Source organism: Oncorhynchus gorbuscha, linkage group LG03 (assembly GCF_021184085.1).
Source record: "Oncorhynchus gorbuscha isolate QuinsamMale2020 ecotype Even-year linkage group LG03, OgorEven_v1.0, whole genome shotgun sequence".
Classification (NCBI taxonomy): Eukaryota; Metazoa; Chordata; class Actinopteri; order Salmoniformes; family Salmonidae; genus Oncorhynchus; species Oncorhynchus gorbuscha.
Window position 1 is genome coordinate 71,480,650 of NC_060175.1, and position 12,500 is coordinate 71,493,149.

Genomic DNA, 12,500 nt, shown 5'->3' on the forward strand with positions numbered 1-12,500 from the left:
ATGGAACCAAAAGGAGGACAACAATGGAGACGAGCGAAAGAGGAGGAAGGAGGAAGCTGTGACACACGGGAAGGACAGACTTTGCAGTCTCACAGTGACTCCTGTCTGTACGCAGGGGACCGAAAGAGACGCGACAACCCCAGACCAAAGCGAGATAGCGACGAAGAGAAAGAGACAAGGAGAGAGAGACGGGGGGGGTGGGGTCAAAGGGTATGTCTGCCTTTGATAGCGAGCTTCATATAATGGGTGGCACAATTAGACGGGCTTGACAATTTCCATTAGGCCTGATCAAATATTTATCATGCTTTGGGAGGGGATGTCACACCCTGCACCTAGCTCCCCCATTTGCATGACAAACTCCTAATGAAATAAGTGAAATCGAAAAGAGAATAGACAGAGAGAGAGAGAGACAGACAGACAGACAGACAGACAGACAGACAGACAGACAGACAGACAGACAGACAGACAGACAGACAGACAGACAGACAGACAGACAGACAGACAGAGAGAGAGAGACAGAGAGAGAGAGAGGGAGAGAGAGACAGAGAGAGAGAGAGAGAGAGAGAGGTGTTGGAGAGAGAGAGAGAGAGAGGTGGTGTTGGAGAGAAGAGAGTCCTCTCGCCTGCATTTGGTTTGCAAATGGTGGGCCTGACCATGGTGTCATCAATTACAAGCCAGGTTTGGTGGCGGCTATAGCAGCAGAGTGTCCGTGGCTCTCTGTGTGTGTGTGTGTGTGTGTGTGTGTGTGTGTGTGTGTGTGTGTGTGTGTGTGTGTGTGTGTGTGTGTGTGTGTGTGTGTGTGTGTGTGTGTGTGTGTGTGTGTGTGTGTGTGTGTGTATGTGTGTGTGTGTGTGTGTGTGTGTGTGTGTGTGTGTGTGTGTGTGTGTGTGTGTGTGTGTGTGTGTGTGTGTGTGTGTGTGTGTGTGTGTGTGTGTGTGTGTGTGTGTGTGTGCAGAGGACGTGGCGCCGATGCCACCTCGCTGGCCCATTAATCACTGCGGCCGGTCCAAGAACGAGGCCCAAATTGGGCTCATCAGTCTCGATATTAAACAGGAATCAAGGTACAAGGGCAGGAAGGGAGGGAGGGAGAGCGGGGTAAAATCTGCAGTGATCTTTTCCTCCCCTCCCCTCCCCTCCACTCTGTTATTTTGTTCTTTCACACAGGTGTGGATGGTATGAGATAGAGGTGGTGCTACCTCGGTACAAGTATGCCAAAGGCACCTTCACTTTCACAGTTTCAGATAAAATCCTGGTAACAATCAAATCCAATCGTATTGGTCACATACACATGGTTAGCAGATGTTATTGTGAGTGTAGCGAAATGCTAGTGCTTCTAGTTCCAACAATTCCTGACATTTAATCCTAGTAAAAAAATATGTGTCTTAGGTGGGTTAGGATCACCACGATGTTAAGAATGTGAAATGTCCGAATAATAGTAGAGAGAATGATTTATTTCAGCCTTTATTTTTAGCTTTCATCACATTCCCAGTGGGTCAGAAATTTACATGCACTCAATTAGTTTTTGGTAGTATTGCCTTTAAATTGTTTAACTTGGGTCAAATGTTTCGGGTAGCTTTCCACAAGCTTCCCACAATAAGTTGGAAGAATTTTGGCCCATTCCTTCTGACAGAGCTGGTGTAACTGAGTCAGGTTTGTAGGCCTCTTTGCTTCCACACACTTTTTTAGTTCTGCCCACAATTTGTCTATGGGATTGAGGTCAGGGCTTTGTGATGGCCACTCCAATACCTTTAATTTGATGTCCTTAAGCCATTTTGCCACAATTTTAGAAGTATGCTTGGGGTCATTGTCCATTTGGAAGACCCATTTATGACCAAGCTTTAACTTCCTGACTGATGTCTTGAGATGTTGCTTCAATATATCCACATCATTTTCCTCCGTCATGATGCCATCTATTTTGTGAAGTGCATCAGTCCCTCCTGCAGCAAAGCTCCCCCACAACATGATGCTTCCACCCCCGTGCTTCACGGTTGGGATGGTTTTCTTCGGCTTGCAAGGCTCCCCCTTTCTCCTCCAAACATAACGATGGTCATTATGGCCAAACATTTCTATTTTTGTTTCATCAGACCAGAGGACATTTCTCTAAAAAGTACGATCTTTGTCACCATGTGCAGTTGCAAACCGTAGTCTGGATTTTTTACGGCGATTTTGGAGCAGTGGCTTCTTCCTTGCAGAGCGGCCATTCAGGTTATGTCGATATAGGACTCGTTTTACTGTGGATATAGATACTTTTGTACCTGTTTCCTCCAGCATCTTCACAAGGTCCTTTGCTGATGTTCTGGGATTGATTTGCACTTTTTGCACCGAAATACGTTCATCTCTAGGAGACACAACGCGTCTCCTTCCTGAGCGGTATGACAGCTGCATGGTCCCATGGTGTTTATACTTGCGTACTATTGTTTGTACAGATGAACGTGGTATCTTCAGGCTTTTGGAAATTGGTCTCAAGGATGAGCCAGACATGTGGAGGTCTACAATTTTTGTTTCTGAGGTCTTGGCTGATTTCTTTTGATTTTCCCATGATGTCAAGCAAAGGTGTACTGAGTTTGAAGGTAGGCCTTGAAATACATCCACAAGTACACCTCCAATTGACTCAAATTATGTCACTTAGCCTATCAGAAGCTTCTAAAGCCATGACATCATTTTCTGGAATTTTACAAGCTGTTTAAAGGCACAGTCAACTTAGTGTATTTAAACTTCTGACCCAATTCTGATCCACACACACAAGAGAAATAATCTGTCTGTAAACAATTGTTGTAAAAATTACTTAGATGTCCTAACCGACTTACTAAAACTATAGTTTGTTCACAAGAAATTTGTGGAGTGGTTGAATGACTCCAACCTAAGTGTATGTAAACTTCAGACTTCAACTGTACATGTGATATGAGTAAAGTGCCATTGTGTAAAGTGACTAGTGATCCATTTATTAAAGTGACCAGTGATTGGGTCTCAATGTAGGCAGCAGCCTCTCTGAGTTAGTGAATGCTGATACCCTTGTGAAGACAGTTGCTATATAAATGATTGCATCCACTGGCCTCGCCATACCAGGTGTGCCCCTCCAGAATTGATTGCAAACAGCAACAAAACGAGCGTATTCTGTTACTCTTATTAACAGGGGGCTCTGTTTGAGCTGGGCTCTGGTCAGGCTCCTCAGCAGCCAGGGATTGTGGGTAACCAGGAGTTTGACCCTGGGGGTGAGAGGTCAGCACCCCAAGCTGTCAGGCTGATGGACGGATGAGGAAAGGGAGAGGGAGAGAAAAGGGAGGATGAGGATGAGGGATGGCCCGTGTTAGAGGGCTGTGACAACCTGTCTTGGAGGAATATGGGTGACCCGTCACAACAGAGTGACAGGAGGGGACTGGCCATCCCTAACTGGAAATAACGGGCCCTGTTCAGAAAGCTGCAAACATTATGGAACGCTCAACTTATCGCGTAGAACAGATATGAGTGCTTGTCCTGTAGACTAGAGACTCAAATCAGCTCTGGTCATTGTGTTTCTATCTGCGACGTCTGGAGAAGGTGGGCGAGAGCGTGACAGCTGTGTATTGATCTGGTGGTGGAGCCGGGGTGAATGGACAACCATGAGACTATTCATTTTGAAGTATGACGTGTTCTATGCGAACCTCACAGTTGGATATGAAATATTATTCGTCTAAGAGAGAAGTTGTTCGTCCTTATATCCATGCCTTACAAGTTTAAAGGTGGAATATGCAGAAATAACTCTGACATTTCCTGGTTGCAAAAATTTGAATAGTTCACCTAATTTCAGTTTATGTGACAAAACAAGCAATGTAAAGTGTAGAGAATCAATATACCAATTAAACTGCGGTGAAACATATTTTCAATAGCCAAAAATATTTCATTTTCAGCTGTTTGAAGCCAGTGTACAAAACCGAAAGTTAAAGACACAAAAACAAAACTTAGGAATGAGAAACATAGAATGGGCGCCCATAGAACATACTACATCTTCCTCTTCTTAGACTTGCTATCAATGAGAATGACAGATCTATAACTATGCAAATGTCTATGCACATTTGGTCGGGTCGCTCAAAAAGTGACATATTGCAGCTTTGAGAGGGGGAAGAGAAACGTCCACTAAACGTCCACTAAACATCTTGAAATACTGCCCTGGGGTGCAACTCTATGTTAGGAAGGTGTCCCTAATGTTTGGTGTACTCAGTGTGTATTTGTACAATTTTGACTCCCATTTCTCCAAGGCATAAATGTCAACTTGAAAACGGTTCACAAGTAAAGCATTGCTTTGGTTGGTCGGTTCTTCCCTCCACACGTCAACAAAAGATGTGCGTCGTGGCAACGTGTTGTAGTCTTAAGATACTGTCCCGAGACTGTTCTCTGTCTCCATTGTCATGACCCCAACCTAAAATCACAAACAAACAAAAGGTTGCAGCCACACAACTCACCTAGAGCAGACATGGTCACAAGCGTCCCGGGAAGAAGGTGTCTGACTAGGAGCTCCCGCTTTCCATAAACCCTGGCTACCAATGAAGCGTCTGTGTGTGTGTGTGTGTGTGTGTGTGTGTGTGTGTGTGTGTGTGTGTGTGTGTGTGTGTGTGTGTGTGTGTGTGTGTGTGTGTGTGTGTGTGTGTGTGTGTGTGTGTGTGTGTGTGTGTGTGTGTGTGTGTGTGTGTGTGTGTGTGTGTGTGTGTGTGTGTGTGTGTGTTGGTGTGTGCCGTGGTCTGTGCTTGTGTGTGTGAGAGCGAGTCGGAGTCTGTGTGTATCTATGTGTGTCCATGATACTTGGAGGCATATCTGCCCGCGCTGCGATGCTGCTAACGTGAAAGAATGCGAGTGTCAATGTGACAGAGATAGTGGAAGTGCAGGGAGACGATGAGCTGAAATAAAGGGCACCACAGAGGTCAAGCACCCAGCCGAACACACACACACACACACACACACACACACACACACACACACACACACACACACACACACACACACACACACACACACACACACACACACACACACACACACACACACACACACACACACACACACACACACACACAGACACACAGACACAGACATATGCACTTCCAAATATCTCCTCGTTGAGCGCTAATAACTCCACGTTTGATGATTGACAGTAGCCTAACTGAGATTGGCAGGGCACACATTGGGTGAAGATATTGACAGTGTGTCTGACACAAACAGCTTTTGTATGGGACGGGGACAGAAATATGCAACAATATATGCAGATATGCCCCCAGCAAAACTGGGACCCAGGGGAAAACCCCACCGTGGACCAATTCAGAGGCTGGGAGAACGTTCGGGGGACATTGAGCTGAGAAGTGTAGGACACCACTTTCGCTGTCATTCCGCCTCTTCTTTCTCTCTTCTTTACTCTCTCACTCCATCCCTCCCTCCACTCCCTGTGTCTCTCTCTGTCTTTCCTCTCCTCCGTCTCGCTCAGGTCTTTGCCGTGCCGTCTCTCCCTGGCACCCATGAAGCTGCAGCTTTGCTGGGGATCCAGCTCCAGACTGCAGTGTGGTGCGGATGGGAGGGGACTGTGTCTATTCCTTTGATTGGATGATAGGATACTGGGAGGTTTAGGGTGGGGGAGACTAACTAAATCTGTTCCATATGACACTTACTCACATGGCCCTCCTGTCTGTGTTTGGGCACCCAGTTTGCCATGGGCGGTTGTGCAGTGGAGAGGGGGGGGCTAGGGGGGTGATTTCGGAGACACAAGCGGTTTGTGATGACTAGTGGCTCTGGCTTGTTATCTCTGGGTAACTCTTATACCTCCCCCTCCCTCTCCCCTTCTCTCTAACTCTCTCTGTTCTTCTCTCTCTGTTTCTGTCGCCAACACAAACCTATGTAGAAATGAGATGCATTATTCTACATTCTGTCAAGATAATTGCCGGGGACGGGGGATAGAGACAGGTACAGGGATGTCACAGCACCCACCCTGGCTATTGGGAATTGTTACCTTCTGGGTGGCCACACTACTCATTCGCTCATTCTCTCCTTTGTTTTTTTTCTCCCCCTCTCTTTCCCCTTCTCTCTCTCTCTCTCTCTCTCTCTCTCTCTCTCTCTCTCTCTCTCTCTCTCTCTCTCTCTCTCTCTCTCTCTCTCTCTCTATCCCCTTCTCTGTCTCTCTCTCTCTCTCTCTCTCTCTCTCTCTCTCTCTCTCTCTCTCTCTCTCTCTCTCTCTCTCTCTCTCTATCTCTCTCTCTCTCTCTCTCTCTCTCTCTCTCTCTCTCTCTCTCTCTCTCTCTCTCTCTCTCTCTCTCTCTCTCTCTCTCTCTCTCTCTCTCTCTCTCTCTCTACAGTGGTAGTGGTCGGGGCTGGAGTCTTAATCCCTCTCTGCACTAATTCCCCAGCCTGATTGGGTTTACTGGCCTTGGATCAGTGGTGTACCTGGGTCCCACACACAGAGGCTCAGTGACCCCCCTCCTCTCCAGCCCCCAATCCCAAACTCCAGGCACTGCCCAGCCCACCCCCCCCACCAGCCCCACGTCCCTACTAGTCCCTAGCCGTGCCGGGCCAGCAAGAACAAAAGAATGCCTTGTGTTCAAGGGGCTTAGGGACATTTTTCTAATTTTTGAACAGCTAATATCTTGCAAAAGTTGTCTAATCTCTTTATGTTTAAGTTGAGATTTGTGTGAGCTACGCCCCCCCGGGACACTGGTGGTGCTTAATACTTGATGGCTATCTAGGCCAGTTTAACTTGGCCAGAGTACGTCAGATGAGGCTGTTCTGATGTGTAAGTGTTGTGGGGCGTCAGGCGGTGGGACAGGTTGCCTTAAACGGTGGGGGGGGGCAGGACCAGAACTTGTCATGCAGAGTATCATGTCGACCAGCGAGTGTGTTACGGCAAACCCGCACGCCTTGTATCTGCTTCAGAACCACCAGGACCACACTGAACAATTCCACAAGGTCACCGGCAGGTGAACGGATGTAGTGGCAGGTGGGTCAGTACAACGGCGAGAAAGGAGGCGTCAACCAACATCAACATTACATTGAGTACAGAGCACATAGTACAGAGCACATATTACAGAGCACATATTACAGAGCACATATTACAGAGCACATATCCGGCGTGTTGCACTAAGTGTGAAACGTATATCCCCTTGCATTGTCTCAGTCAGCAGCATGGTGCAGGACTGGCTTGACCGATTTGATGCTGAACTTTCAGCCCAGGTGTCAGGTCCTCGCCTACACCTTACACTACCTCCCCACAGTAGCCCGAGAGTGGGCTGTAATAAAACCCTGCCCTAATCACATAATTGCATACACTAAAAACCTAAACAGGGGAGGAGGAGGTAGAGGAGGAGAAGAAAGAGGAAGAGGAAGAGCCCGTTACATCATCAAACAGGGTTTCGAAAGTCGTTTGGGTGAGTGGCAGCTCGCATGTCTCTTTACTTACTTTTATAAGGCGAGACGGACAATAGATACCGCAGCAGGACAATGCACTCCGGCATAGGGTGCAAGTACATACTAATTCCCTCACTGAGGGATGAAAGCAGTTTGGGTTACAGGAAGTGAACCTGAGACGAGACGAGTGGCGCAGTGTGTCGAGAGTACAGGGGCCTCTACATACAGGACACCTGCAGGACTAGGACTTGAGGGACAGGTCAATGAGACAGTGTTAAGAGTAGAGGTCAAGAGTGTGTGTGTGTGTGTGTGTGTGTGTGTGTGTGTGTGTGTGTGTGTGTGTGTGTGTGTGTGTGTGTGTGTGTGTGTGTGTGTGTGTGTGTGTGTGTGTGTGTGTGTGTGTGTGTGTGTGTGTGTGTGTGTGTGTGTGTGTGTGTGTGTGTGTGTGTGTGTGTGTGTGTGTTAATGTCGGACAAAGTCATTGTTTTCAAAGGACTTTCTTTACATTTGGTTACCTAATTATTACGAGATGTGCCGAGGACTTGACTTGATCTGTCTTCACCACAGGGGGTTTATCTAGACAGAACAATGTCCCATATTCCATACAAAGGGAGACAAAGCTAGATATAGTGGCCTAGAACCATCTCCATGGCTCAAGCCACTCAATCAACTGAAAAAGAGTTGACTTGTTTGTGACTTGGAAAGCAGTCCGAAACGTCTTGAAAAATAACTGTTTGATTAAATATCTTATTCCACTGTGAATAAAACACATTTACACCATATTCCTTTGTTTCGGGTTGTCCAATAAACAGACCCCTCCTATGACAGAGAACAAAAACGAATTGTATCATCGTAATGGTGTTCCTGCTTGGCTGGAGCAAAAGACTGCACCCACGTCGACCCCCACATGTCAGGTGAGGCCTGTGATGTTCTGCAGCCCTCTCAGTAACAGCTGCCTCTTTAGCTGGCAGGGCAGCAGTGAGCCATTCATCATCATCAGCTCAACCAGGAAGGCCTGGCCGTGGCCCTGGGACAGTGTTGACCTTAACCTCTGACCTCTACCGCTGATCTCTGGAAAGATGCACAGACTCCAGTTCCTTCCTTCTGCCTTCTGAGGGACTGCCATGGTCTGTAGTGTGTGGGTGTGTGTTGCCAGTGTGAGGCAGGCATGTGTTGGCGCTTCACAAAGAGAGCTGATTGGAAACAGCAGGTGAGCACAACTAACAAGCACCAGTGAATATGCACATAGAACGAAGGCGCAGAGAGAGAGAAAAAAACGGCCTTTTCCCAAACCCTTCAAATGTTCAAAAAATGCATTCAGGTGAGTAGTTGTGGGTGGGGGTTAGCTCATAAATATTAATTTGGGGGGTGGGTGAACTTAGATGTACCTGATCCCAACACTTTCTCACTAAAGCATACTTACCAGAAGTCCACTGGCACGCTCTGATAATACAGTCATGTGCATCGTGAGTGAGTACGTCTCTGGACAGTCAGCTTACAGGGGTAAGGCGCCGAGTTCCTGACACCTATTGCTCCATGGAGAGGAAACAAAATATTTTAAATGTGGTCCCTCACATTTATTGGGGTATTGCGTTGGGAATTCGAGTGCAATCATTACCTTGACAATGGTGATTCAATCCAACCCGCATGGCAGAACTTACACAGTAGCACTTTTTCCAATGGTCAAATGAACTCGCAGATTGGTCTTGGGTACTGTATAAAAACGATAACTACAACGAGAGCAAACCGTCTCAAAGGTATGCTTTCTCTTGTCACATTTAGAAGTGTGTGGGCACGGGATGAATACTGTGACTAAAGGATTTGAAAAACAACAAACAATATACCTGCCTCGTGTGGGATTAGAACTCACAACCATCGAACTGTGGAGCCAACTATCTTAATGGACTGTACCACCAATCTGTCTCAGTGGCTGAGGAAAAAATACAATCAACTGGCATGACCACCATCGTCGTCTTCTTGTTACGACGGCTGTAGCTACAAATAGAAACGTATAATCCTCATAGTCAACATGTCCCCGTCCCCCCCCCTTCCTAAAAGCACATAGATGTGCATGAAACAGTTACCAGAAACGTTGAATTTGGTCATATGTGGAGATGTGCCTTACTGCCTTTTGAATGTTGTGTAACGTCAGTAGTCTAGTCAAAGAAGCAATATTCAAAATATATTGTTGGCACACTCCACTTACCAAGACCATTGCCAAGTAAAGCGAGCTGTCACCTGTTTTAACAGTAAGGCTTGAGGTGGTACCACCCAGCAGATCTAGAAGGGGGGGGGGTGTTTCATATCGAACCCCTCCCTTGAGATGACATAGAGGAACCTTCTCAAGGTGCCGACATCATGACCGCTAGGGGCAAAAAAAGCTCGATTTACTACTAAAAGCCCAAAATATATAACTTTTGCTATTTAACTGTCAAAATAAAAAACAGAATTGACGTGTCTCACTATAACTATGCCTAAAACCATTTTTTTTTTTCAAAAGAGCAATTGATCTTGCATACGAACATCACCAACCTGAGGTAAAAAGGACATGTAATCTCCCACCATTTGACATGGTCAAAACGTCAGCCTGTGTAATGTCGTAACACACACAGTACCACCACATCAACTAGTGTAATAAGCATCACGAGATATAGCAAAAACATTCAATATCTTCATTTAGGATGATAGTAAATGAAGCAAACTCACAGATATTTTCAATCATCACAAATATTTCTCACCAGTTTAACCATTCAGAGGTTGAAAGGAAAATGTTCCTGTGCACAATTGAACTGGGCGCTTTAGAACGACCTCCGATAGTGACTGCACAGCCCATTCATTCAACTTTTTTCCCCAAGCGTTGCGTAAACCCACACGGATAAATATAGTGCTGATCAATGTGTCTTTAACACAGGTCAAGGCTCGGGAAAACAGCCGGCCACAGTTCATGCTATAACCGATCCTTAGGTGTTCGGAGAAATATCTAATGTGTCTCCTGTAATAATACCAGTCTAGTTTTGAAAACTTGGGAAATTGGCAGACCAAGCCCGTACACATTCTCTTCCCTATGCCTCATGCTTTTGGACCGGGTGTGATGTACTGTACTGTGCATACTGCCTTGGAGACTCTAAAAGAAAAGAAGCTTTTTTGGGGTTATTTTGGGCTCAGATATTTCATTTGGCCAACTGCATAGGGCCGTGGCGGGTGAGTGGGCGGGCGAAAGAGAGTGGAAGAGAGGGAGACCGTTGGAGAGTCTTGGCGTTGCTCCTTGCCTCTCCCCACAGAGCAGTCAAGGAGTGAGGAGAAAATGAACATGTTGTTTGCCTTGCTAATTACAATTGTCATTACTCCTTAATAAACAAGCTATGTGATGAGAGTTGCCCTCGGAGATTGGTGGATCGACGCATACACGTGCACAGTCGTACTTGGGGTGTTGGGAGTGCTGGTGGGGTAAATTATCACTGTTTTGTGTGTGTACTGCTTTGACGAGCTGCTCTGATTACAGTTCAGCCCGTTGGTTAACGGAGAAAGCTGTTAATTGGTGTGAAGGGCAACACTGGTCAACCCAGTGAATTGTGTTCTCTCATATCATTCACTTCAGTAGAAGGGGGACCACTAACATCAATGGCAATACTCCACATGACGAGAGCTATAGTGTGAAGGGCCAAGGTTCTCATCTCACACTTTCAGGGGCCCCCAAGTCTATATTGCCTGGTTAGTATCTGGGGAGACAGCCTGGAATTAGTTTCTATGTGTCATTATTCCACTCACTCAGCCCACCACATCAATAACACCACACTTGATAATACGCTACGCAAAACATTCACCACAGGTATCACACCTCATACAGAAGAGCTAAGAATAAAAAATACAAAAATGAAGTGTTAAATCAGGGATGTCCTCCATTTTGTCTTTGCGTTAGTCAGTCAGTCAGTAAACAAACACTCCCTTCCCTGTGCTTTTCTTCCCCATTCAGAGTAGCCTAAGACAGATAAGAGCCAAGAGGCCTGTAGTGCAAACACCACCACTGGCCAGACCAGACCAGACCAGACCAGACCAGGGTAATAGTCTAGACCAGCATCAAGTAAACAAAAAGAGCAATGGTCTGTGCCAGAACCAGGGGGTCAGTCTATTGAGAACCAGGGGGTCAGTCTATTGACTAACTGACCCAGCCCTCTATATCGAAGCTTGTCTGTATTTTAATGACCTCCATTGGCCTTCACTAATTGCATTTAAGTGCTAAGTTATCGGCAGATCCATTGTCGCTGCTTTCTCCTTCTCCAAATTACTAATTAAGCCAAACGGCCTGAGCATCAATTACCGTTGCTCTCATTGCGGGCGGCGCGCTCGAGTGCAGTTTAAGCGACTGCGTAAATATTTCGGCTGTCAATGGCACAGGAAAAGTCGTTTTCTTTCCAAAGCGGTTCTCTTAAAGCAAACACAAAGAAGCCAAGATCCTAACACTGGGCGTCCACACACATACCCTCTCTAGAAACCATCTTAACTAGTTCATGTGTCAATATTCGTGTCATATGGCCCTAAAATGCCACTTAAATTTTGTATTTTGACAAATTACTGGCCAACGTTTTAGTCACCCACATTATAAATACATAACTGTCCCCGGAATAGGAGGTGGCTTTGTTCGCTTCACAAGGACGTCACAAGTTAACTCACAAGGCTCTCTAAGAAACCTCAGACAGAGGAAGATCTGAGCACCTTGCGTGTGACAAATGTTGCTTTTAGCGTATTCCATTATTTTTGAACGGGTGCAACTCAAGGTGAAGCGCTGGGCCCGCTTTGCTTTGCATGACTCATATATGTAGCCTCCCGTCCACACGCTAAATACCCTGTATTGTGCCTTGGGTTTTCTTTCAGCCGACAGCTAAAGATGTTGACATTTTGAAGCTCAGCGTCATAATACTTTGTTTTCACACACTCTCGACTCGTGTTTATCCTCGCTGAGCCCTGAGCTAACAAAAGACAAGGAAGCTCTTCTACCCAACGGCCATTGGCCCTGTAAGCCCGGAGGGGAGAGAGGGAGGGAGGGGAGAGGGGAAGGGCGCCTACTTTTTCAGGTGCCAAAGTTTTGACATTGCGAGGAGCTCGAGTTACACTTAGGTCTGAGGTCATGCACTGCTTTTCAT

The 12,500-nt window shown here is 46.4% G+C and overlaps 1 protein-coding gene across 17 annotated transcripts in view; it reads right to left on the reverse strand.

Moving 5' to 3' along the window:
* Positions 1 to 12,500, reverse strand: part of prdm16 (PR domain containing 16) — a 253,625-nt gene that overhangs the window by 194,263 nt on the left and 46,862 nt on the right. The window contains exon 1 of one of the 17 annotated variants that reach the window (XM_046343586.1): positions 4,440 to 4,541. The exons of the other annotated variants lie outside the window; for them this stretch is intronic. Within the exon in view, the coding sequence (XP_046199542.1) occupies positions 4,440 to 4,452 (13 nt within the window). The 5' untranslated portion in view covers positions 4,453 to 4,541. Of the gene's footprint in view, positions 1 to 4,439; positions 4,542 to 12,500 lie in introns of those variants that run through there. 17 annotated transcript variants of the gene reach the window in all.